This window comes from Neopelma chrysocephalum, unplaced genomic scaffold, assembly GCF_003984885.1.
Source record: "Neopelma chrysocephalum unplaced genomic scaffold, ASM398488v2 Primary Assembly neopelma1_22, whole genome shotgun sequence".
NCBI classification, from domain to species: Eukaryota; Metazoa; Chordata; class Aves; order Passeriformes; family Pipridae; genus Neopelma; species Neopelma chrysocephalum.
Genome location: NW_020897689.1, coordinates 1,533,198 through 1,557,372, shown reverse-complemented (window position 1 = coordinate 1,557,372; position 24,175 = coordinate 1,533,198). Strand labels below are relative to the sequence as shown.

Sequence of the window (24,175 nt, the reverse complement as noted above, 5' to 3'; positions counted from 1 at the left end):
GCTGAATCCAGTATCATTGTAGCCATACGGTATCAGGTTGTGTGCCTAAACATCATCCTTATAATCCATAAACAAACTAGAAATAAAAGTGGTTCTCGTTATGGTCCTTGGTGTGTAGTGCACACAACACAGGAGGAGTTAAATAAAGCAGTATTCTGGGGGAAGGATGGAGGCACACTAGGAACTTTACAATTGTATGCAGCCTTGTGAAAATGTCATGTAAAGCTTAAACCATAAAATCCACACTAAATACAGCATTGTTTGTTATTAATGCATTTAAAAAAAAAAAGAAAAAGTGACTTTATTCTTTCTCTCTTTGTTTAGATATTAAGAAGAGCAGACAAGAATGGTAAGATTGGTCACATGTCTTCCCCCTCCCTTTGGAAAAAAGAATCCATCATTGATTCACGATTTTAAGTCATCCTAACAGGAAAGCCAGCCATCCCTCATTTCATTTTATGTATTCTATGGGTTCAATGCCATGTATTATGTTGTACATTGATCCTCCCTGCAGGTTCTTCAAGGGCTGATCTTGTGCTTTCACATTTTGGTGTGTGTGTGTTTGTTGTACTTTGGGTGCATGTGGGTGTTTTCTTAGTGACACTGAAAAAGTCTGGTTTGAAATACTTGTTAGTAGCTTCATCTTAGTACTTTTTAAAAACACCATAGGCTATATCCAGAAATCACATTTGTTTCCTACGTTTTGCAGTTTTGTATTTTTCGACATGTCAGTAGGCAAAATAAAGCCTTGAATCTAGCTCACATATTTATGGCACAGAAGTCTTGAGTTTTTTATTAATGAGAGAAGCAATGAACAGTGTTAAACTCACAGCTAAGACAGGTTTAACCCTGACAAGTGATTCCCAGTCAATCCTGAGAACATGAATATTGTGTACATTCAATAAAGAGAAGGCAAATAGATACCATTGAGAAAATCAGACATAATAACTTACAAGGGAGAACTATTGACCAGTAAGGGGCTACTGTACAGTTTGATGGTATAACTGAGCCTGTTGAATAACCATTTATTGTTCCTGAGAGGGAAGTCCCAGCCCCGCAGCCCATCTCTGGTTGTTATTTCTGCCCCAGCTCATGTGCAGCAAGTGGCACTTCCCGTGAGACCATGACAGCCTCCTTCAGAGAGCTCAGGAACCACAGAATCCATCAATGTGACAGTGTTTTGGTAATGCTTTCTTTGTTATCTCCTTCAGTCAGCTTGCCAGTGGCTTGCATGGGCAGTGATGGTGCAGGGTGAGGGCTGGAATGGGGAGGAGAAAAATCTCCTCTTCAGCAGTGCCTTTCTAGGTTAACTACCTGCAACCACGGCCAAGCTCTGCTGGCATCCCCCCCCAGACCTCCTCGTGGTGTTGGAAATAGATGTGTGTGTGTCTGCCCTGAAGACTGATGAAAGTCAGAGTGCACAGTGCAGAGCAGAGGTCATCATTCCCATGGAGTCAAAAAGAGTCACTCCAGCTTTGTGTCCCTGTCCTGGACTTTGAGCTCGTGCTGTCTCAGCCCTGGTGGATCCACAGCACTTCAGTGGTCAGGAACATTTACAGTCCTCATTCGGGTTTCCGCCCCCCGAGATAAGCTCATTACTTATCTCATTACTAATACTTGGCTATGAAAGTAAGGGAAGCAGCTCATATGACCCATGACAAACTGTTTCCACAATATAAAACCTTATCAGCCCCAGAGACTTTAGTTGCTGTCATTCCTACCTCTGTATGGATCCTTTACAACGTATTATTGGCAGAAAAGTGGCTAAGTTCAGCCCCTTTAGTTCTGTTAAGTCCATGAATTTGAAATGGTTTCAGCTCTTGTGTCTGCTAAACCATCAATTGCCTGTGGGACTTCCACTTTGCTAATCTAGCACATCACACGGCTTGTGCCACATTAACAGGAAGGAGATTTGTTTTGAAGCTATGAAGTTAAGTACATTTTCAGAAAGGTTATTGGATATGTGAACAATTAATGAACATGTTTACACTGTTGCCAACAGAGGTTATTAACTTTTGTTAATGACTGGGCTACTTACACTTTCAGTGTCACCTTTCTGTGCTATGGGAAACCAAGTATTGGCTTTCAGTAACAAATACTACCTTACTGTCCATGACAGCCCTCTTAAATTCTCCCATACACTTTAAGTGGAACTTTGTCTGCTGTACTCATTCCCTCTGTGAGATTAAAATACCCTCAGAAAAGTTATCATCAAAAACTTTACTATATTCTTTCTTGACAGCAAGGAAAAAATGCATCCAAAAAAGCGGATCAAGCTGATAAATAGGAGTATTGTAGGAGGTAGCCTTCTCACTATGAATTCAGGGACTGTGGGACTTCAGGTAAGCCTTCCACAGCAAGGAAAGACAACTATTCTTGCAAAGACAATATAAAATAAGAGATCGAAAGAGCCAAGAAATTCTGCTGGATTGCTGTTACTCAAAAGTGCTACAGTGATTTATATCTATGTTTAATTGAGAAAGTCCTTTAGCAAACAGTCATTCCTGTATGTGAAAGAAGTCATACAAATGTGGTGGCTTCTTTCTTTGCCAGCCCCAGTATGTATATAATTCTGTTACTGTTCTGTTTCTGGAAATATCAGCTGTGCACAGCTTCCATGAGAGACTCAGTTTCATAAACTTATCTATAGTTCTTATTTCATGGCTGAGCAGCTCTGCTCTGTGTGGAGCAGATCTACACTCCTTCTTAAAACTGAAAGGTCATATGACTTTTTTAGATGGAGGACAAACATAGGGAAGGATTTTTAAGAAATATACAGTTCATAATATTGACAAAAGCAACAGAAAACCCTGAGGGAAAAAAAGCAATTTCATAAAGGTGAAATGTTGCACATTGACCTTTTTGGAAAGGAGAAGTTTCAGGTCTGCATGTCAAAATGAAATTTTGGTCAAGTTTACTTTATAAAACTCCATACACTCAAAGGAATGTGTGTGGATGTCACACAGAACTAATTTCAGCTAAAAGGAAAAATCTTCATTTATTTAATTTTTTTGCTGTTTAAAACAAAGTCAAATTCATTAAATTCCCCTCAAAAAGTAAGATCTTGTCCCTAGCCTGCAAGGGAATTGAAAATGCCAATTTTTTATGTCTCTCATCTCACAGGCAGCAGTAGTAGCCCCATACATATGTGAATGTGGCATCTGTACGTGCTTGTCAGCATGAGGTGTTTTTCTCACCTTTTGATATGCTAAGATGGAAATGGAGTTCCTCATTAGCCTTGCAGTGACTTGCAGTCAAGTGAAATGATATCAGTTGCTGGTAAAGGTCACCCAGGGGCCTCTCCTGACCATGCAGCTTTGACATGTTCCCAATTAGAAGAGCCTTTGCTATAATTCTCTCCTCTTAGCACAGGAATGTAATTTCAAATATAGACTACGTTGCAGAAATCCAATCACAAACAATCTGACTGTCAAAATGAATGGTAAAAACAAAGGTAATAATCTACTGATAATGCAACTCTAGATCTTGCAAGAGGAACAGTCATCCTTTTGCTGAGGTAAAGTGCCTCAACACAGCTGGTTCAACACAGATTGAAGACAAGGAGCACCAGATAAAAAAATAACCGGAGAAAAGTGCCCTGCCTTTGCCTGCGTTATGGTAGGGGTCATTTCCCATCCTCATGGGGAAGAAGACAGTTACTCTTACATTTTAGTAGTCTTTCTACTTTATCATCTCCAGCTTTTTCTTGCGGGGAGCCTGGCTGCTGCAGACCTGTTCTCTTAGAAAGGTGGAAACAAATTACCCCAAGCCCAATGAGTGGCTTGCCTAGCAGCAGGCTGCTGAGTGTATGCACCAGAACAACAGCGACCTTTTAAGGCATGAATCCCCTCTTCTGCTCTGGAAACACGGCATGCTCTGGGATTCAAGACTCCCCTCAGCACTTTTCAGTGTGGAAACATCCATCCAGTCAAACCTGGAGGGAGGAGGAAGTGAGCCCCAGCCAAGTCCTCCAGGAGGAGACCCTCTCAGCTGTCCCTCTCCTCCACAAATTAGAATTGGTATTTCATTATTTCCTTGTTCCAAACTTAACAACTCCTGCCCCCAGGCTCAAGCAGGAGCTCAAGCTCCAAGCAGCAGCTCTAAAGAGGGCAACTCAATATGACAGGTTTAGAAAAGATGGTTTGTATATAGATGCTGTCATTGATTTGCATATACAAGTCAGCTATTATGAAAAAACACTGAGTATAACCTATACCTCAAACATCCTCAAAGCTCCTAAGAGAAAGATATTTGAAAACATCACAGGTAATAGCTGCTATAGAAGCAGACACTGTCAAAAAAATTGCAAAGCCTTAATCATAAAGAACACTGCAAACAGTGTGCTGCAGGCAGTCAAGAATAACTGCAAACAAATGAGGGAAAATTTTAAAACCTGACTAAACAAAAGAAGATTAAAGTTCCATAGATTGCCAAACCTGAATATCAAACAACCAGCAGACTAGGAACAAAATATTATTAATGTCAGAACCCATACATTTATGCCTGCTTTTATTTTTTTCTCTGACACTTCAAACAAGCACTCAATGAAAGCTTCTCCCCCCCAAAAAAAACTTTTTTTATAATGTATTTAAACTAGAATATGTAAAATAAAAAATACAGCCAGATGAGATTAATCTTTGCTTTCTGTCATGTGTCTTCATTCAGAACCCCTGATGTCCACAACACAGAGCAGGGACATAAGACTTTTAAATGTACAATTCTCAAACTGTATAAAATATCACAATAATACACCTGTATCAAAATCGTTGCTGATTGCAATGATCTGGGGATTTCAGCCCAGCTATAAAATCATGCAAATGTTAGCCCATCAAAAAAACATGGGTCATAAGTACAGGATTCTTTAAAATCAGTGCAACAGTAGCATCCTATTCCTTCCACTGGTGTCAGTGACCAAGGGGATTGATTCACAGATCATACTCACTTGAGTGACCCAACAAGATTTCCACAGAATAAACAAAAAGCCACTGAACTGCACCTGTATGATCATCAAGAGGAAATCTTGCAACACTTACTCTAGAGTCAGTTTTGCAGAGATAGAATAGGTGTTTTCGTATTCGTTATTTATTGACAGTACCATTGCAGGATAAACACTGACTTTGAGTTTTCTACCAGCTGCATCTGCTCATCTGCCTCTGGCAGGATGACAACTTTCTCACTACAGCAGTCCTCAGACCATGACTTCTCAGTGGCTCTAGCTTTTTTACCAGAGTGATAGTTTATGCCATCCCGGAGAACTGAGGCAATATGCCTTTGAGAGGCAGGGAAAGCAGGGAAGGGGATCTCTTGAATCTACCCTAAAGTGAACTGTCTGAGTTGGCCTGGAGGCTCTCTGAAGTTTGCCACTTAGTGGGTTAAACTTTTTTTCAAGAAAAATGTTATAGTTACACCAAAGCAAGGAATACCAAGTCCCTGATTTCAGCAATTTTTTCCTAGGCCAGTATCTCCTAATCTGGGGCTATAACATCCTGACATCTCATGAGGTCTTCAACCAGCCCATGGGCTGCCCCCAGCAGTGCTACTCGATGGCTGCTGCAGCAGCACACAGACTCTTCCCTCCATACAGACCTGCCAAATAGGTCACAGCATGACAGAGTGACTCATCTCTTGTGTGCCCTTCCTTGAGAAAAAAAAACAATATGCAGGAATACCTTGAGGAAGCTCTATGCGCCATGATTCCCAGAAAGGCCAGGTTTGAGTGGCCCAAAGTGGCCACGTTTGAGCCACACATTTACTGGATGACTTTACAGAACTCTTATTCTGAACAGGAGCCAGAGGACAGGAATTCTCTGAACTGCAACATCCCAGATTTAAGTTCCCAAATTACTCAATCAATACTGGTAAAATGGATTAGTAAGGCAAAGCCCTTGCAGCACACCCTCTGTGAACTCTCAGTACACTGCTGTTTGCTTCCTGACCATCTGGATCCACTGCAGACATCACCCTGGCTCCTGCTTCAGAGCCCAGGCTCTCCTGGGCGTGAGATTCCCCATCCCACCTTCCTGAGTCCTTTAAGTGCTGCAGGGCTGGACTCTGTGCTCCAAATTCCAGAAATTATTGCTATAGAGACAACCTTAATTCTCTCCCTGTTAGCCTAGTCCCCTTGGAATCACTTGGTTGCATGTGCTAAGCTTTTCCAGCAAAACAGCTGGAATAATGACTCAACCTTATTTCTGATTCTATCAACATACAATACAGATCAGAGTCAATGAAAGCTAAGTGCATTTGCCCAGACTCTTTAAAGCTTCAGCCTATGTCTGCACTTCTTCTGATACAACCCCTTAGGACTGGAACCTAGTGGATATTATTAGCATGCTCACTTTGGCACACTGAAACTTGTTATTTTGGCAGCTCTTTCTTGATCTGATTCCAGCCTATGTGCCATATGCCAATAAATTGGGTGGGTTTCCTAGTTTTGCATGTAGTTTGTCTATGTCTGCTGTCATGTGTCACCCTGCACTACCTTGATCTTGTGCATATGGTAATATCTTAGAGCACTTAAGTGCTCTGATCCAAATCTTTTACAGCAGTGTTGACTGTCAGTTCCTTCCAAAAAGACAAGTCCCACAGCAGGTCCCCAGGAGCAGGTGAGCTGGGAGGGGGATCTATTTCCTAGTCCTTGTTGTACCTTCCTGGTTAATAAATACTTTCTGCAACCGGGGATTTTTCTATCTACTGGTTTCACTTGTTGTTATCTCTTCTTCCTTTGCTAATTTTTGGCCTACAAGGGCAGAGATCTGTGTTCATAGAGCCCCAGACCCTAAACAACCTGATGACTATGGCAATGTGCATGTTGCCAGCCTGGAGACAGGCTGGGAACCATCTGGTTTGGCCAGGGCAGTGCTGTGGGTTCTACTTTCCAAATTCCTGCGTGAACCCCAGGATGAGTTTTAGCCTAGTATGGCTTTCCCCTCTGCCATAAACTCTTCCATGTGGCTCTTCCAGTTGCCATAAGCCCTGGGGTTGCCATTCAGCCATACAAATTCCATCTGATGTGGCTCCTGATATGAAGACTGGTTTGGTTATCCTCCATGGAGCTCACAGGCATGTTTAACTGCCAGGAAAGGCTCATAGTCCTAACAGGAAGCCTGAAACAGGAGGCAGTGGAAGTGGTTTTGTTGCCCTCTGGCATTTGCTGGCATCTCTGTGAGTCATCCTTCTTCCCTACATCACCATAACTTCCTTTGCTGGCTGTAGTCTCGCCATTTGCTATCATTTTGTACATGTAGTCTCCAAATACATGTGTTCATTGTTTGCTTGATATCTTTTGACTCACTTTCAACTCCAAGAGAGAGTATGTATGTGGCTTTCCTCCATCAGATATGCTGTTCTCTGTTAAGTCTTAAGTTATCCAGTGTGTGTGTCCTGGAGATTACTAGTGTTTATGCAGCGGACTGGCTGGAGGGTATCATTTGGGCCTATTTTAGGGACCCCTGGTGGCCTAGTGGTTAGCATGCGGCACTCTCACCGCTGCAACCCAGGTTTGAATCCCAGTCCCCCGGGCAGATGGAGCTCGTTAGCCCTGTGAGGCCATCCATCTATGAGAAGGTCACTCTAAACAAACCTACGTCCTGAGGACCTCACTGCCATTGTCCAAGCTTGCTTGGCGCCGGCAGATGAACCTTAGGATTAAAGGGTGGGCTCAGTTCAGCGCAGGCTGTGTCTCACCTAAAAAATCCATTGCGCAGGCTGGAAAGGTAAAAGACCTTTCCCAAAAATCTTCGTTTGCGAAGACTGGCCATTATTATTATTATTATTTTATAAAAAAAAAATCTCTTTAATAGAGAGGTGAATTTTACTGAAATAAATGTGATTTATTATTTATATTTTTGTTTGCCAGATGGGAGCATTCTGGCTTCAAGGAGGATGGGCAACTGTGCTTGTTTTTGAAGAAACACTGCTTTTGAAAGATGTCAGAGAAGACAGACAAAAGCAAGCAAGTTGCAAAACTGCTTCTTTGAGACAACATTGCAAGGCAAATACTGCTGAAGGTTTATTACTCTGAGCAATGTGTAGCTTCAGAGAAGTTTGCCTTTCATGAGTCATCCTTCCCCTGTCACTTTGCCAGTGGAAAGGATTGAAGCATCTATAATAGAAATTTCTGCTCAACTGCTCTGAAGCACTTAAACCAAACAGCATTTATCTGGTGCTCTGGGGGCAGTGAGGTGTGCCCAGGGAGGTCATGCTGAGGACATGTAATACAGACTTTAAAATAAAAGCTGTTCTTGATATTCTTGACACTTAGGGGAAAAAAGGAAAAAAAGCAATGAACAGGCTAAGCAAATGCATCTTCAATTTAGCAGCACATGGAGCACTTTTTAGGCTTTGGGTCCGAGCTTCATCTGAGCACTGAGGAAGCACAGGTGGCCTGGGCCACCGGTGGCTGATTCCCCAGCTGCACTAACAAAACAGTTACACTCATAAAATACCAGAAAAATGCCCTGAGTAGTCAGAGGTTATTTTATTTAATGTAACTCTATGAAGTCTGTAAGTACCAAATAGGTGCTCAAATCTTGTGTTTTGCCAGTAACAAGCTCAGTGACGTGTCAGTCAATGTCAGTAACATTCTGAATGTTATTGAGAATAACTAGCAATGAAGCAAAAGGCAATGTCTGCTCTTGGATGATAAAATTTAAAGAAAATAGCTAAAGCGCCCAATCTGGCTGTTGTTGGATCAATGATTTTCTTGATTGAGGTAATACCAATGATCCTAAAGGACAGAAATAAACAAACATATTTCAGGTTTTGTGTCATATCTAGGCTTTTCTGTAGGTAAATTCATAATATGTTTATCTCAGGAAAGTTGCCAAAAGTCACTAGTTTCTTAAGTTCGTGTATAACTTGCATAAAAATCACCCTTCCCAGCAAAGGATAAAGCTGCAGAGGCAATTTGATTAAGCAATTAACTGTATCTATATGAGCCAAAAGAAGCATAGCTGTGAAAAGAAGCTCCTTTTAACAAACTCAATATTTGATATTCCTTCCCTGTAACCAGTGCCAAATGGCAAATGTATTGAGATTCTCAGTTGGGTAATCATGGCAGTTTTCTGCCATCTTTTTTTTTAGCTCTTGTAGATCTTGATATTTTATTTTGATCATAAAGATAATCTCCAGCTATAATCTGTCTTTTCATATTAAACATTTCAAAATGGTTTTGTTGAGGAAGACATGTAATTCATACAATTTTGAAACCTCTTGAAGATTACATATCTGAAGCCATATATTCAAGTCAAAAAAATTATGAAATCAGAGCAAGTAAAAGATGGAGGAAACTCCTCAGTTCTACTCTTTAAATATGCCTGCTGTAGTACAGCATGTATTTACAGGATTTAGATACTGCTTTTGTAATATATTCTTAGCCATTATAAAATTAGGCCATAATACATTGTAGATAAGTCTGGTGCTTAGGACATCTTAGTCTTATCCTATAGTTTAGTGCTCTGTGAGGGATTCAATATGTTACTGAAGGAAGAAAAAGAAACATGTTAACCTAAATTTAATGCTACCCAAATCAGAGTTATGAAGTGTTAGGTTATAAAAACATTCTTTATGCTTCATGCAAAAGCTCAATCAGTTTAGATAACTGATTACTTAACTACAGTTTAATCTTTCAAACTTCTTCTAAATAACAGCAAAAGGTGAATCTTTCTTTGGCTTTTGTTTGCTGATTATTTCTCTTTCATTTAAAACTCACTACACTAGGCAATAAGGAACAAATTGCCTTAACTCTTTTAATTAAAAGGTATGGATTTGCCTCATCCTGACCCATGCACTTCTCCTGAAGTCATGTCTGTAAAACAAACAAAAGAGGGGAGTTGTTCTTCACGACAGAAGTAAATGTCAGCTGTAACTGAGGGATCTCTGATGAAAGCTCATGGACTTCTGCAGGGTCAGCTTTCCGTTTACAAAAGTCTTTTATTATTTAACATCCTGCTGACAAGCATTGGCTGATTTCTCACATCACCTTCTATACAATGTCCTTCAAAGCCTCACCCAGGTTGTAGATCATATCAGCATGCAGAATTGTCTTACTTACCTTCCTTTGACTGATTCCTTCTCTTTAGCTTTGAATCATATACTGAGGAAAAAATTAGTTGTGTTGACTGTCATATGTTGTTTAAATATTCACTATGATATGATTCAAGTCCAGAGTTAACAATGTTTAATGCTTCTTGCTCCCAGAGTCCTCCTTTCCAAAACAGAGAGTAGCCTAAAGTCTGACACTTCTACCCCTGCAGCCATGGCCACATTGTGAATTGTACAGGCTAACTGTCCAAATTGCAATACCTTTTATACATTTCTGGCCTCATTAATAAACTAATTAAAATATATTAAAAAGCATGGAAAATCTGAAGTATAGAAACACCTCTGGGAATTACCATACATGCATAATTGAGGTGAGATACAAGTATGATCCATTTTTTCAATGAAATTATATAGAAAACGGTGATGGTTGTGCTTAATCTGACAAAGGAGGGTAGAGCCTCAATCTGAAGTGGTAATATCATGAAAATACCAGATGAAATAATCTACTTAACATACCTCATCAAGGATTTTGTTTCATGCTGTCAAGGACTTGCTGTAAGTTAAAGCTTATAACTTGTTATAGTTAAAGCTAACTTAAGAAACAGATGAAACAAACTGCACTAAATAATGTGTAGATATTACAAGAACTTTTCCCTCTTGAACTAATGTAAACCACATTACTACTCTTATAAATGTTATCAGATGGTACCTCCCCTCCCTCTGTGTCCCATTAGTCCTGCAGACGCTACCTAACTACATCATGGTATTGATAATGATTAGGACCCATGGGGTGATAATTGGGTTTGTCCCAAACAAATGAGAAAAGCAGTTATTTATAGAATAAACTTTTTCATAATTGGACTTCCCTGAATATTAAATGGCCAATTCAACTTCCATATGAAAACTGATCTGAGCATTTTGACTGACCTCTGATATATGTCCAAACCAGTTTTCTCATTCCTATATTTTGGTGTAATCTTCAGATGAATTATGCTGGTAAATAGAAGTGTTTTCTCTTCTCTGCTGACCAAGAAAATTAGCTTAAATTCTTTCCAGGGAAGAGGACACAAAGCTGGCTTCCTATTCTATGAAAGTCAAACTTTTTTTTTAATTTCTTTTGTTAATTACACACCAAGCATGGAACTTTTTTAAAAGATGTATTTTATGAAGAAAGACAAGTGTTGCAAGCCAGTGCAGTGTATTGATTAGTGGTTGTAGCTAGAGAGGAGAGCTAGGGTCAGATCCCTGCTGCTATTTAATTGTGTACTTGAGTCTCAGTCTCCGCTGTGGAAGGCAGGGAGCAGAGGAAAGAAAGAGGAGGAATAGGAAAAGGAAATATATAGCTCTAGATAGCTGAAGGAATTTTCCTTGAAATAACATGTTCCTTCAACAATTGCTTGCTTTTGTATTTCCCTGGATTTTCTCTGTCCCACTCCATCTCAGGAGGTTGTCGATCTTCCATGCAGAGGGCAGGGAGTAAGTAGGGGAAGCGTGGGGCAGGATGGGGAGAAGCCACAGTGAATGGCGTCAGGGCAAAACCAGGACTGTATTGATGCATTTGCTGATAGAAATTTAACAAAACCAAACTATCCTTCTTTAAAAGATAAGAAGGAGGAAGAATAACTGAGTTACCAAGCAGAGAACTCTGATACAACAGATGACACATTTAGCATCACGTTCTTTATTAAATATGTAAATCTTCTGCATTTAAGCTGGAGACCTAGAGGGTTTTAATACTTTCCTCTCCTACTGCATGAAGTAAACAAGCAAAATTACGAATGAAATTAAGGCAATTTTCATTTCTTCATTGTTCCAGATGATGGAAAACTGTCCTTTGACGAATTCAAAGCTTACTTTGCTGATGGAGTTCTGAGTGGAGAAGAACTGCATGAACTTTTTCACACCATTGATACACACAATACTAAGTAAGTGCCCCATTCTTACAATTCCAGTGCCATTCTTTGTACCTGAGAATGGAAAAAAGACATCAGGACGATTTTAGGAAACAAATCTAAGTAGAAAGCTGCTTGAGGGAAGCTTGGCTGTGTCTTATGGCTGTACAAGTGAAGTGTTTTGAAACCTTATTATGTTCCAATAAATGTGATTTAGGTAGCTGAGAACACAGGGTGGAAATCAAATGCCTTCTGTATTCCCCACCCATGGAATGAAAAGGAGCTGTGGCCTCCTTCAGGCATAAATATGGATTCCTCAATTCTTGATCCCACTGATTCATTACACGAGATTAATATTTGGAGCAGATCTTGAGAAGGGAGTAAAATAAATGAAGCAATCATATACAGTAAAGAGCTAAAAAAGCCATCTTATCTGGTGACATGGTGTTGGTGCTTTCCCTTGGGCTATTTGAATATCCCTTTCATGGCTGGGTTTAACAAGGCCACAAGAAAATTAACTGACAGGAACTTCATGAAGTTCAACAAGGAGAAGAGCAGTCCTGCTCCTGGGGAGGAATAACCCCATGCTTTTGTGGAAAATGGAATCAAATTAAATGTAGTTTCATAGTAGAATTCACAAGATTTTAGAGATTGTGCCAACATAATGTCCTGAAGTAAGCAGAGAAATGCTACTCAAGCTGTTGGACTTCTGGGGAATGAAAAACACTATAGGCTTTATGAAGTGATTAAGGGATGGGGTGAAGGAGACGGGGAGGTGGTGGAGTCACCACCCGTGGAGGTATTTGGGGGATTTGGCAGTGCTGGGTTAACAACTGGACTCAATGGTCTTGGAGGTCTTTTCTAACCTTAACAATTATATGATTCTATAGTTCTGTGCACCAGAACTATATATGCAGGGGGCCACCCAGCTGGAAAGCAGCTTAGCAGAAAAGGACATTGGGTGAACACCAATTTGAGCATCAACTAACAATGTGCCTTTGCGGTCAAGAAGGCCAATGGTATGAATAACCCAGAGTCAAAAACTCACTTCGGAGCCAGACTCATGCATACAGCTTTGGACCTCCTCATATGTACCACATATCTGCAGAAGTGGTTTTCTTTCAGTGTAATTCCATTTATCCGCATTTGTCAGGAAGCATCCTGATAAGGGTAGAAATCCTAGAGGACTAAGTAAGATTTATAAGAAAAAAAGAGATGTTCTAGATCTATTCTTTCTTTTTTATTTGTAAAGTTTTTTTAATTCTTAAAATATTTTAATTTTTATTATTGTTTTTACACCATTTTCTCTTTAACAGAAAATATATGGATCTGAAAAATATGTAGAAAAGTGAGAATTACATTATGTTTTCCTCCTGGTAGACAGGCACACCTGAAGAATAGATACAACTGTTGAATGTTAGAGTTATTAGCTGAGAATAGGTAACGAAACTGTCACAGCAGCCATCTGAGAAATCATTCTCACTGTCTAGGAAAAGCCCGGCAAAAAGCTAGGCACAGAAGTCACAGAATATGTACTGTGAAGGGTCATATTTTCATGTATTTCAGGGAATTGAACAGGTGGAAGACTTAGACGACCTACTAAATTACCTTTTCAAACTAGAAGAAGGAGTGCTTTCCACTGATGGGTTAACTTATGTTACAGAGTACAACCTAGATTTAGGTAAGAAAACATAGTTGAAGCTTAGATTTAAAACAACAAGAAGAAACTTTTTGAGTATGTTTTTTCATGAAGTCTTTAACTGATAAAAGGCTTTAGCTGACTTTGCAGTTGAAAAGTATTTTACGAGGCTTGATCTTTCTCTTTAACAGAAGCAAATACATTTTAAAGGCATTCCCTTAGGCCCTTTGAAAGCTTTTGAGAATCCTGGCAGGCAGACAGCAAGATGTCACGTGCCAAATATCAGATGCATATAGTGAAGAGAGACAACTTGGACAGTATAATATAATTTCCTTGTAAGTATAGCTTTCCAGCAAAACTCACACGAAGCAGATATAATAAGGAGCAAAAACTTTACTCACTGCCATTTCCTGAAAAGGGCAGGTTACATAAAATATCTCAAACAAACAATCTGGCTAAGAAAAGTAGCAAAATGTTCAGTGAACCTTGGGAAGTGTTGTAATGTGTTAGGAGAATCATGTACATATCAACAATCCCAAAACCATCTGTTTTGTGATGTTTTCTCTTGCAAATTATCCAAGGGAATTAAATGAAAATCCAGGTTTGTGCCTGTAAGTCCCAAGTAGCTTATGGTTTGTTTTTAGTAGGGGAGGGTGAGGAATTCTACTCAGCTGTGTAGCTAGTAGAAGAAGATTTGTACAGATTATTTTGTCTCTCTCATCCAGTTAAAATACAGACTCTGTCAAAGTCTGGGCAAGTGATTTGTCTTCTCTCTATTTCACTTCACTATTTACAAAATGCAGACGGTAGTTCCCTATCCCAGAAATATTTTGTTAGCATTGAGATTATGCAGTGATTCACACTATACACAAATGCCTAGGACAGATGGCTAGGGAAGTGTGTCACGATCCCTTCGTTCATTTCTTGGAGTATCTCAAGATTTCATACCCAGCTTGTCACAAGTGCAGACTTTGGGTTGTTTCCACCTGCATTAAATCTTTTAACTCTGTCAACATTCAAAACCTCACTGTCTGTGTGCATGGGTTTTTGTACTTCAAAGCCTGAAGATAAAAAAGGAGATGTGGCCTTGGGGTGATAACCATGGGCCACAAGCTCAGGAAATCTCAATTCCCTTCTCAGCTCTGTTGCAACAATCTTTCAGTAGAATATTCAAAGTATAAAAGACTTACACTTTTCAGGGGACTAAACCAACCAGGTATTAAAACCTCCTGTTACACAGGCTCTAATATCAGTCAGATGGGCTGAGGAAGACTGCTAAAATGAGTAATTACCATTTCCAATAAGATAGCAGAGCAAATAACAGACGTTTTAACTTCCCAGTAATTCAGATTGCATCTGCCTGACTGTGATCTCTGCACCTTGGTATTTGGTGCAGTCCAGTGTCATCTTCTTACGAAGTAAAAGGTTGGTGCTGCAGTGACCATAATCACCAGGAAAAATAGATGAGTAGGATTTAGTTACCACCGCATAAAGTTTCCAAGAGATAGATCCAAGGCCATAGTGTGTTGAGTAGGAGCCAAGTCCCCAGAACGTAAGCTAGGCCAACATGAGTGTGTAGCTGTGAGCTGGGAAGGGACAAGAGGAAGAGCTTATCTTTGCATTCTGATTTGACATCTATTTGACATGACATCCATGTTATACACCTGTAATGTCTCAGTCTGGAGCTGGTCAGTGCTTGTCCTAAGACTTCAGAAAACCTCAATGCACTCTACTTCAAAGCTGAGTTAATCATGTTGGAGTTTTGTGAATGTGAAGTTCCTCTCAGTGTGGTTCATCTCCCCTCTCTTCCCCCACAATCTTAGCTCCAAGCCATATAGTGCTCAGCAAGGCTCTGCATGGAGCAACAGGAAGGGTGTTGAAGGCACATGCAAGTGCCGCAAAGGTGCCAGAAGTCTTTCCTGAGGCTGACAAAGAAGGTGACAACACACAGCTCATGGATGACATGAGCTGAAATAATTTCAGAGCTGGAGACCTAATGCTCTGCTGTCTCAGAGCATTCTGGTTATTAAGTGAAAGCAAAACAGCTTTCATGCAAGACAGTGTTGAAGGACAGTTGGACTTCAGAAGAGGCAGTTCTGAAGAAATACAGCTGTTTTCTTTACATGTGTTATTGCCTGAATAATTGTACTGAAAGTAGAGAAAGGTATCAGCAGCACAGGTCTTTTTATACATGGAGTGAAGCATGCAGGAAAAGTTTGGAATTAGTGGCTTAAGGGGTGAAGGCTTTTAAGGCTCATTTCCATGGTAAGTTGGCCTCTGCTTAATTTTAATGTCAACTCTGACGAGCTTGTGTTTCAGCAGAGCAAGAATCCTTGACATGCTTAATGGTTTAGTGAATAAGTTTTAGCAGTCATTGCAAATGTAAACATCCCTTTTTTACTCTTATCCTTCACCCTTCCTTCCCCCACTCATAACTTTCATGGAAATTGTTTTTGCATAATGGCATCCTCAGGGAAAAGTTGTCAGAAGATAATGAGAATATTTGGCAAAGTTACAAACTAAGAGATACACAGAGGATCTCAAGGGAATTCAGTCTGCAGCACTGCTGGAGAAATAGAGAGATAAATGCTTCACTGATTACTGACTCACAGGAGTCAGTGGGGAATCAGACTTGTTTTTCTCACTTTACTCATTGGTAAGATGAAGTCCTCAGTCAGGACCCTAGTTACAAGGTAGGAGGGATGCTTAAACTATTCAGGACCCTGGGCACAGACACCCTCCCAAAGGTAGAGAGGTCCCATTAAACCTTTGTGTGTGGCACAAGTTAAACTGTGCACAAGTCAGAGATGAGTTTGGTGAGGACCTGAAAGCCTTGGCCACCTGCAGCACTGAGCTTATGCTGGGCATTTGGGAGAGTCCGTCATGCTGCATGTACTGCACGTCAGGATGTGACTTGGCACAATGGAGACGCATTTACACTTGCAAACGTGTTAGCAGGGAGTCTGAGGCTCCCTCTTGATCAATGAAGTCACTGGCACCTAAGACATGATGCTGTTCACATAGGCTTCAGCTCTGTTGCCCAGGTATTAGGCATTTAAGATGCTTGAACCTGAAAATCAGCCCAACATGGAAAGGATGAGAGGAGAAGCAGCTGGGACATGAGCGGCAAGAGAAATGCTAGAACATTTGAAGGAACACTGGTGTTCTGGATATGTTATATCCAGTTACTACTCAGTCTCTTGCTAGCTGGTCAGCTAAAACCCTCCAACTCCACTGAATATATTGGGGGTCCTTTTCCTGGCAGGGCAGATTGGACAACCAGTGCACACACCACACACAGCCATCTACATTTAGGACTCAGTCCCAAAGTGAATCCACCTCCCTCCCACCTGTCCAGGTCTTCATTAGCTGAGCCCTAGTTCTTCCCTTGGGTCAAAAGAGAAATTCTGAGATCATCTGCCCTAGCAAACTCCGAAAGGATGCCAACCGGATGTCTGAGAGCAAGAAGCTGGTGAGCATTTTCCTTGCAATCGTAGGAACAAGTCTGACTGCATTAGCTTGTGGCCCAGCACTGTGCACCTCAACTAAAATGAAATGTATATTTTATGGACCAGAATGCTTCCTTCAATGTTCTGGTTGTAAAGATAATAATGACAAAACCTCAGTAGTTTAAGTATAGTTTAAGGATACTAATTATCTCTGCCTTGGAAGGTTTTCTTCTGTTTTAGTTGGAAGGCGTATTTTGGTCTCCTGGTATTGCTGATCTTTCACAGTTCAATACAAGTACACAGAAGAAAAAATTAATTAACTTCTAACAATTAGGAAAATAAAATATCTATTTAAAAGAATATGAAACACAGACAGGCTCTTTAATTAGGTGAACTGCAGGTGAGTGAAATGTGTTTTTTTTTATAAAAAGGAATTATTGAATGTAAAAAAAAAAGCAAGAGGAATATAATTATTAGCTTTAGACCATTTTTAAAAATAGTTCCTTTAAATTAAATTAGGATTTCAGGCACATGGTTCAGCATTGACATCAGGAAGGTGTGTTTGCTAATATTTAAGAGTTGTAATTGCAACTATTGGCTTTAACTATCAGATTTTTCAGACAATAGCTACAGAAATCAGTTTGAAAATGAAGCACAGAGACAAAGATACTGGTCAGAGTGAGCTGATTATTCATTTTAGTATTTCACGACTGATCAAAAGAAGTTCACTGAGAATGATTTATACAGTCTTGATACTACTAGGTCCTCTCGTTAGACAGACAAGCTGCAAATAGAATTTTGCTTCAAAATTTTCCATATGGATGATTATTTTTAATGGGAAATTCAGCTTTCTGCAGAAACAAATGAGAATCACTCACACTGAGGAAATCAGATGATAATGACTATTTTCAGTTGCATTTACCTAAATGGATCTGACTTTAAGTGTTTCGATTCAGTTCTTCAGAAGATAACATTGGCTTCCCAGCAGTGAGTACATTGCTTAACGGTAGGTGTAGTTTGAAAGCCTAGTCCCTTCCATAATCTGGGTTTCCCAGAGAACCACAACATTTTGGTACCTCTATCAAGATGTGTATTTCCAAGGAGTTTAATAAAACAATGTAACATTTTAGTTTGTCTAAAAATAAACAAATTAATCTCATGGGTTTTTTAAAAAATCATTTTGGGACAAAACCAGAAATTAAAACATTCTCATGTCCTATGGGGTAAAAGCTCTGAAATTTGTTCCCTGTGGCAAAAGAGCCACCATGATGTTGTGTTTGATTTAGGTTTGTGTCATTCAGACTCTGCTAAAAAATCATAGCTCTGCAGCCCTTGCACAGTGCTCTACAGATTTTAACGCACACTTCGAGTTTTAATAGTATTATTAAGCCTCTTTTAGCAACATAAAGGCTGTTGTAGCTCAGATGACTAAGATGACTTGTCAGCTATGTAGTCATTGCATCCTTGTAAATCATTGCTGAATGCAAAGGACTAGAGGATTGTTTTTTCAGATGAGTTCTTAGGAAAAAACCCAAACCTTTATTCTCTCCTGCAGTCCTGCCACAAGAGAACAGTAAGTGATGATTCTGAAGTTATCACTTAGCCTGAAGCTAAGCATAAGCAAACTAGGCAATTATTTAGTGCAGCAAGATGTGGAACAATAAGAGAGCCGTGACCCTGCTGCCCATGTCAGAGCCCAGAAAGCCAAACTCACTGCTGCCTCTGAGGGTCCAGCAGGTGCACAGTCCAGCTGGTCCTGGGGTTGAAGAGCTGCAGTGTCCTCAGGGTAGAAGGAAGTTTGCCTCCCCAAGGACAGATTCAGGAGCTCTGTCCCACTTCTGTTACTTCTTTCTCCTCTCCTTCTTCCTTTTCTGTGACAAGAGGCCAACACCTGGGCCTATCACAGCACTGCAACATCCTGGAGGCAGTTTTGCCTCCAGTGGTAAGAAACCTTGAACAAACCTGAATAGAAAGGTATTCACTGTTGCAAAGCAGCTGTGAGACAGAAAACCCTTAAATTGGAAGTGCACACATAGGATTCCTTTGTGAAACACACTCTGTAATGTTGGAGCACTTATCTCTTTTTGCTGACTTTAAGGGGGATGGTATGCAGGCTTTCATGTTGCAAAGAGCTTACAGCATTTTGGCCGAGATTGTCCATGGATGACTATTCAGTTACCCTTGCATAGTTTAAGTAATATTTAATTCCTTTCAGTCACAAATCATATGCTTCTACTTAACAATAGGTGATATTGGCCTTGAACCTTCCTCCCTAAAACCAAATTTAGCAAAAAGTCATGCAAATAGGATGCAAAAGTTCAAGCTCCTGAAAAAATCCTTAGCATACCTGGGAATGAAGGGAGATCTGAAGAAGAAAGTGTTATCCTTCTCCAGCCATAAGAGTCATGGCAATGAATTTTCTAAATTAAGTTTGTTCATAAAGTCTTTCATATAGTATTGGATTCTTCAATAAAGTATCTGCTTTGAATGCCAGACTCCATACTTTGTATATAACTCCTGAAGAGATATCGTTGCCTCTCCTTGTGGTCCAGGGAAAATATGCAGATCTTCTGCTGGTACCTCTGCTTAAAGGTGCCTTTCCTATCAGAGAACAGTTATGTGTTAAGTCAGTGGGTGGGGTTATGGATCAGTGGATCCACAGCAGTGAATGAGTGGAATAGCTTTAACCTTCCCTCCTCCCTGGCAGCCCCCAGTCCACAGCTAACTGTGGTGGGCAGAAGAAGATCATAGCTGCTTTGCAGTTCTACATTTTGGACCACTTCCAGAGGTAGCATGAATAGGTACTTTTGCCACAGTTCATTCAAGTGAATTTGCTTATTTTTCTGTCACTGAGCAACAAGTATGATCAACTTTGCAGTGATCAAGACTGCTTAGTGTAATAGTTCTTTAAAAATAGCTCATGTTTTTAGGTAGAGAACATTTTAGACACAGACATGTAGAAAGACTGCATCTAGTAGTCAGAAAGCAAATTGAGAGCAGGACTTAAAAAATTGACATGCTGACATTATGTGAATACATTCAGCTACACCCTATGCCTCAGTTGCTTATTTTGAGTGGAGAGTTGGTGGCTGGATGTGAGTCATCCAGCAAATATCACAAATAACATGTTCAGCATTTCCAGATTATAGGTCTAAGCAGAAGCATCCTTGGCATATGTACCCACTGAAATGATGAACAGGTGCCTGCTGTAAACGTGAGTCCTGAGTTACAGAAACAGCCCTCTGGTGTGTACCTCACTCCTCTATTATTAAATACATGCCAAATTTCTTTAATTATTTCTGTAGCATCTTGCAGGGAGCTCAAAATTGTTTGTATGCAGCAAAAGAACTCCTAGGTTTGTTCACAACTGTGTTTGAAGCAGCATGTTATAATTTCTGAGATAATGAAATAATCTGTGACACAAAATTATAGCTTCCCTGCCTAGAACAGCATCCCCTTCAAAGAGAATGCCAAGAACAATGAAGGGTATTTATAACAAAGAAAGAAATACTGAGTATGTTAGACTGAAATCCATGTACTTTGTGTCTTTTCTGTGTTCTGTCACAGGCTTGCTGCAAAAATTGCTTTGCATAATATTTTTCTCATTATTCAGATGTCCAGTTCTAACTGAAAATTAATTCAGCACCTAAATACTTTTCCATCTGCACTGGTAGTCCATTTGCAGCTGTGTCACTCCTGCCAATAAGACTAACAGCATACTGAAAACTGGGATGCTGAAAGCCTCCAAGCTACTCCTTATATCAGTACCATGGTACTGAGGATACTGCAGAAGGACAAGGATGAGAATGGATTCAAATATGAAATTTGAAAAGAGCATGAATTTGACTGGGTAACAATGTGAAAGGCTATTTTAAACATAGTTATCAAGCTGTACATTAAGAAATGCAGAAATGTGTTTTACATTAAGGCATTAGTACAGATGATGTGAAAGAGAAGAAACTGAAGGGATGATTAAAAAAGAGTAGGCATCATGTCAGCAAAGTCCTATCATTTAACAACATCATATTCTGTCAAGGCTTTTTGACTCAGGCAATTTTCCAGCTTTCAGGAATTCAGTTTGCATTCAAAGGGTGAACACCTGGACTGTTCCAAAAATGACTGCTGAACTGCAGGAGTGGATGGTCAGACATATTTGACCATTGATGCTGTAGTGATCTGTGGTAAAAAGCCTTAAGGAGTTGCAGACACTTTTTCCCATCACATGGTTTGTTGACCTAAGAGTTAAATTTCTCAGATTTAGCACCTGTTCTTATAGACTATGAATTTCTTTGTACCTACCACCAAGGTCATTGAAAAAAAAAATCAAGTGCAAGTCTCATTGGCAGCCATCTAACTTGGCCTGTTCAAATACAGATAAGGTCACCTTCAATTAATAAAAGTTGTGTGAAAATCTCATTTACATTATCAATTAAAAGTGTTCAGAAGTTTTTATAATCCTGAGTATGCAAGTTTGTGATAACCCAGGATCCTGCAATTTCCCTGTTTCTCTCCCTTGTGAAATAAAAGCCAGATGTATGGAAGTTAGCAGTGGTGAAAGTGATTTTAGGATAGCACAGTGTCATCATTTTATTTAAAGGTCAATTAAAAAATCCCATTAAAAAGATAAGTGAAAATACCCTAAGTGCAATCAGCCGTTCAATATCCACCCCTCAGCAAGATTCAAAGAGGACATTCATGCTTTTAAGTTTCTTTAATAATCAGTTTCTTCTCCTCCTTGGAAGAAAGTCAATATGCTAACTTTCAGTAATGAGCTGTAGGTCAAATGTTTTTTTTCTTCTGGCTATTAAGGCCTCAGAGAGAAAATATTGCTTATGAGAGAAAATATCGCTTCAAAGTTGATCAAGACAAAATCTGTTCCAAGTGAACAGGTTTGAATTTTATAGAATACTTGCCTGGCCTGCATTTATGTATTTCTATAATGGCATGGGAATATGGCAATACAGCTATACTTTTCTTGTCACTAATTTTGCTGAAGCTAGTAGTGGTGAAATGGTTTTGCATGGCCAGAAAGTCTTAGAAATTATGTGTGCTGATGGGATATGTCTGGTGTTATCCTCCTACTTTCCTGTCCCTCCCATGGAACACTACTGCACAACAAGGATTGCAAATGGGAGAAATTTATGGGGTTTTTCCTCATTTAGCATGGAGGGCCAAGGTCTCTGAGCCCCACTGTCCAGCATGACAGCCACAGAAGAGGAGCACAGGCAGAAAGGTGGAGAAAAAAAACCCCACCAACATTTCTGATGTTTAGATAGATTTCTGCCAGAACTGGGACCAAATGTGTAAGGCCTGAGGAGCAGTGACCCTGGACCATGGTGCACAAAGGCTGGGCAAGGAACATCAAAGTGGGTTGTTAATGAGTAGGAAGGTGCCAGTGGGAATGTGATCACGAAGGGAGGCTGCACCTGCCACCAGCTTCAGAAAGGCTGCAGCCTTCTGCTTCAGACAAGCCTCCCTAAGGCAGCAGAGCAAGGCCAGCAAGGGCCAGGCACTCTCAACTCCTGCTGCAGCCCAGGCAGGGGGGTTTCATACCCTAGTCAGGCTAATCTTTGAGTCCTACTATTTACCAATCCAACAAAAAAAATATTACTAAGCTTACTAACCCTCTATACTCTTATCTTTCCAGCAATCTTGACACAGAAGAACTCTCTGGTAAGTTCCTTTTTGGGAAAGGACATAATCTATGCCTACGGCAGCCCTGTGCAAATGAATGTACCATGTGATTATTTTTTTCTGTTTAATCTTTGTAGCTCAAACAGGAAATAATTTCCACTCAAAGAACTCCTGGGAAAATGCAGATGGCTTATATTTTCAGACTCTATCATCCACTATGTGCAGAAACTACTTTGAAAATATTTTTCCTACCCAGTACTTCACATTCTCTGAGATTCAAAATTTGTTCTGATACATAGATAAATAGATGGCTTTTATCTTATTTCCCTCTCATATGAGATATTTTTCTAGTTAGTTTCATATTTTAACAAGTATGAGTGCTTTAGAAATTTTGAAAAAGATTGTCATATTGGTACCCCACTGGAGAAAAATTCATTACTTTCTTCCTACTTGAGCCAGCGAGAACAGCAGTTTGAGAAGTTTTATCATCCTTCATGACAGTAAAACTCTTACAAGGCCTAGAATTTGGCCCAGTTACTTATTTCTGTACCTTATTCTGGGCTGTGAATCATTTCTCCAACACCCTGTTTGCTCTCTAGCTGATCTTACAGCCCCTGATTTAGGAGTTCTGCTTCCAGCAGAAAACAATTCACATAAGATTTTTGCAAGTCCTCCCACAGAATGTCAGGAAAAAAAACCCCCAACATCTATACTTGTCAATGCCAGCCTTTTTCTGAGGGAGAGTTGGTAGCCTGCTAAGTTTTCTAATGGTCAACAATGTTAAAGACATTTAAAAGCTGAAAATACCGTTAAGTTGAAAACAAGCTCATTTACTCACCCACAGGATGACTCTTCCCATGGCCAAGAACCCACTAAGAGTTACTTCAGCCTGTGGCTTATAAATATATGACAAGAGACTCATCTCAAGTGAATTGGGCTGTGACAACTAGTGCTGGTTGAGCACCTGGTCAAAATTGTATGAACCTGGCCAAGGAAGACAGGTGGTTTTGTTCCACAAGGGATTTACTGCTGTTGACATTGTACTGGAGGTTTACAGGCTTGCTGGGCTGAGGGGGGTGTTAATCCAACATTGACTCTGTTTGCTGTCTGCTTTGATTAAATTCAAGTTGCTTCAGCTGCCTTTTAAATCTTTCATATGCTGCCACTAGAGTGTTTCTCATCTGTGAATCTGGTACCAAGTTTACTCAACACCTGTTTGAGCTTGTGATTATCTAGCTCTTCCTGAGTTATCTCAGTTCACCTGAGAAATTAAATGAAAAAACATCCACGGTATTAATTCTCAGTATGTTTTCATTCAACCTCTTAGCAATACCAGGTTATGTTGCAGTGTTCCTGGTAACTTATGCTTTTGTGATTCCCCTGAGAAGCTCATGCTGACCTCTTAAAAGTCTCAAAGTATTGCTATTTATTATTTCAAAAAGACCTTATCTAATCTTGTTCTTCCCATCTGCCATTTAGATGTTGCTTTTTGTGCTTTTCCAGGTGATTTGATATCT

General features: G+C 40.0%; 1 protein-coding gene across 2 annotated transcripts in view; it reads left to right on the top strand.

The window, feature by feature from the left end:
- The window catches only part of NECAB1 (N-terminal EF-hand calcium binding protein 1), a 61,730-nt gene that overhangs the window by 4,146 nt on the left and 33,409 nt on the right, over nt 1-24,175 (top strand). Inside the window, exons 2-4 of one of the 2 annotated variants that reach the window (XM_027680648.1) lie at nt 325-349; nt 11,861-11,969; nt 22,672-22,697. In XM_027680648.1, coding sequence (XP_027536449.1) covers nt 325-349; nt 11,861-11,969; nt 22,672-22,697 — 160 coding nt within the window. The remainder of the gene's footprint in view (nt 1-324; nt 350-11,860; nt 11,970-22,671; nt 22,698-24,175) is intronic. The other variant, XM_027680743.1, reaches the window with a different exon arrangement.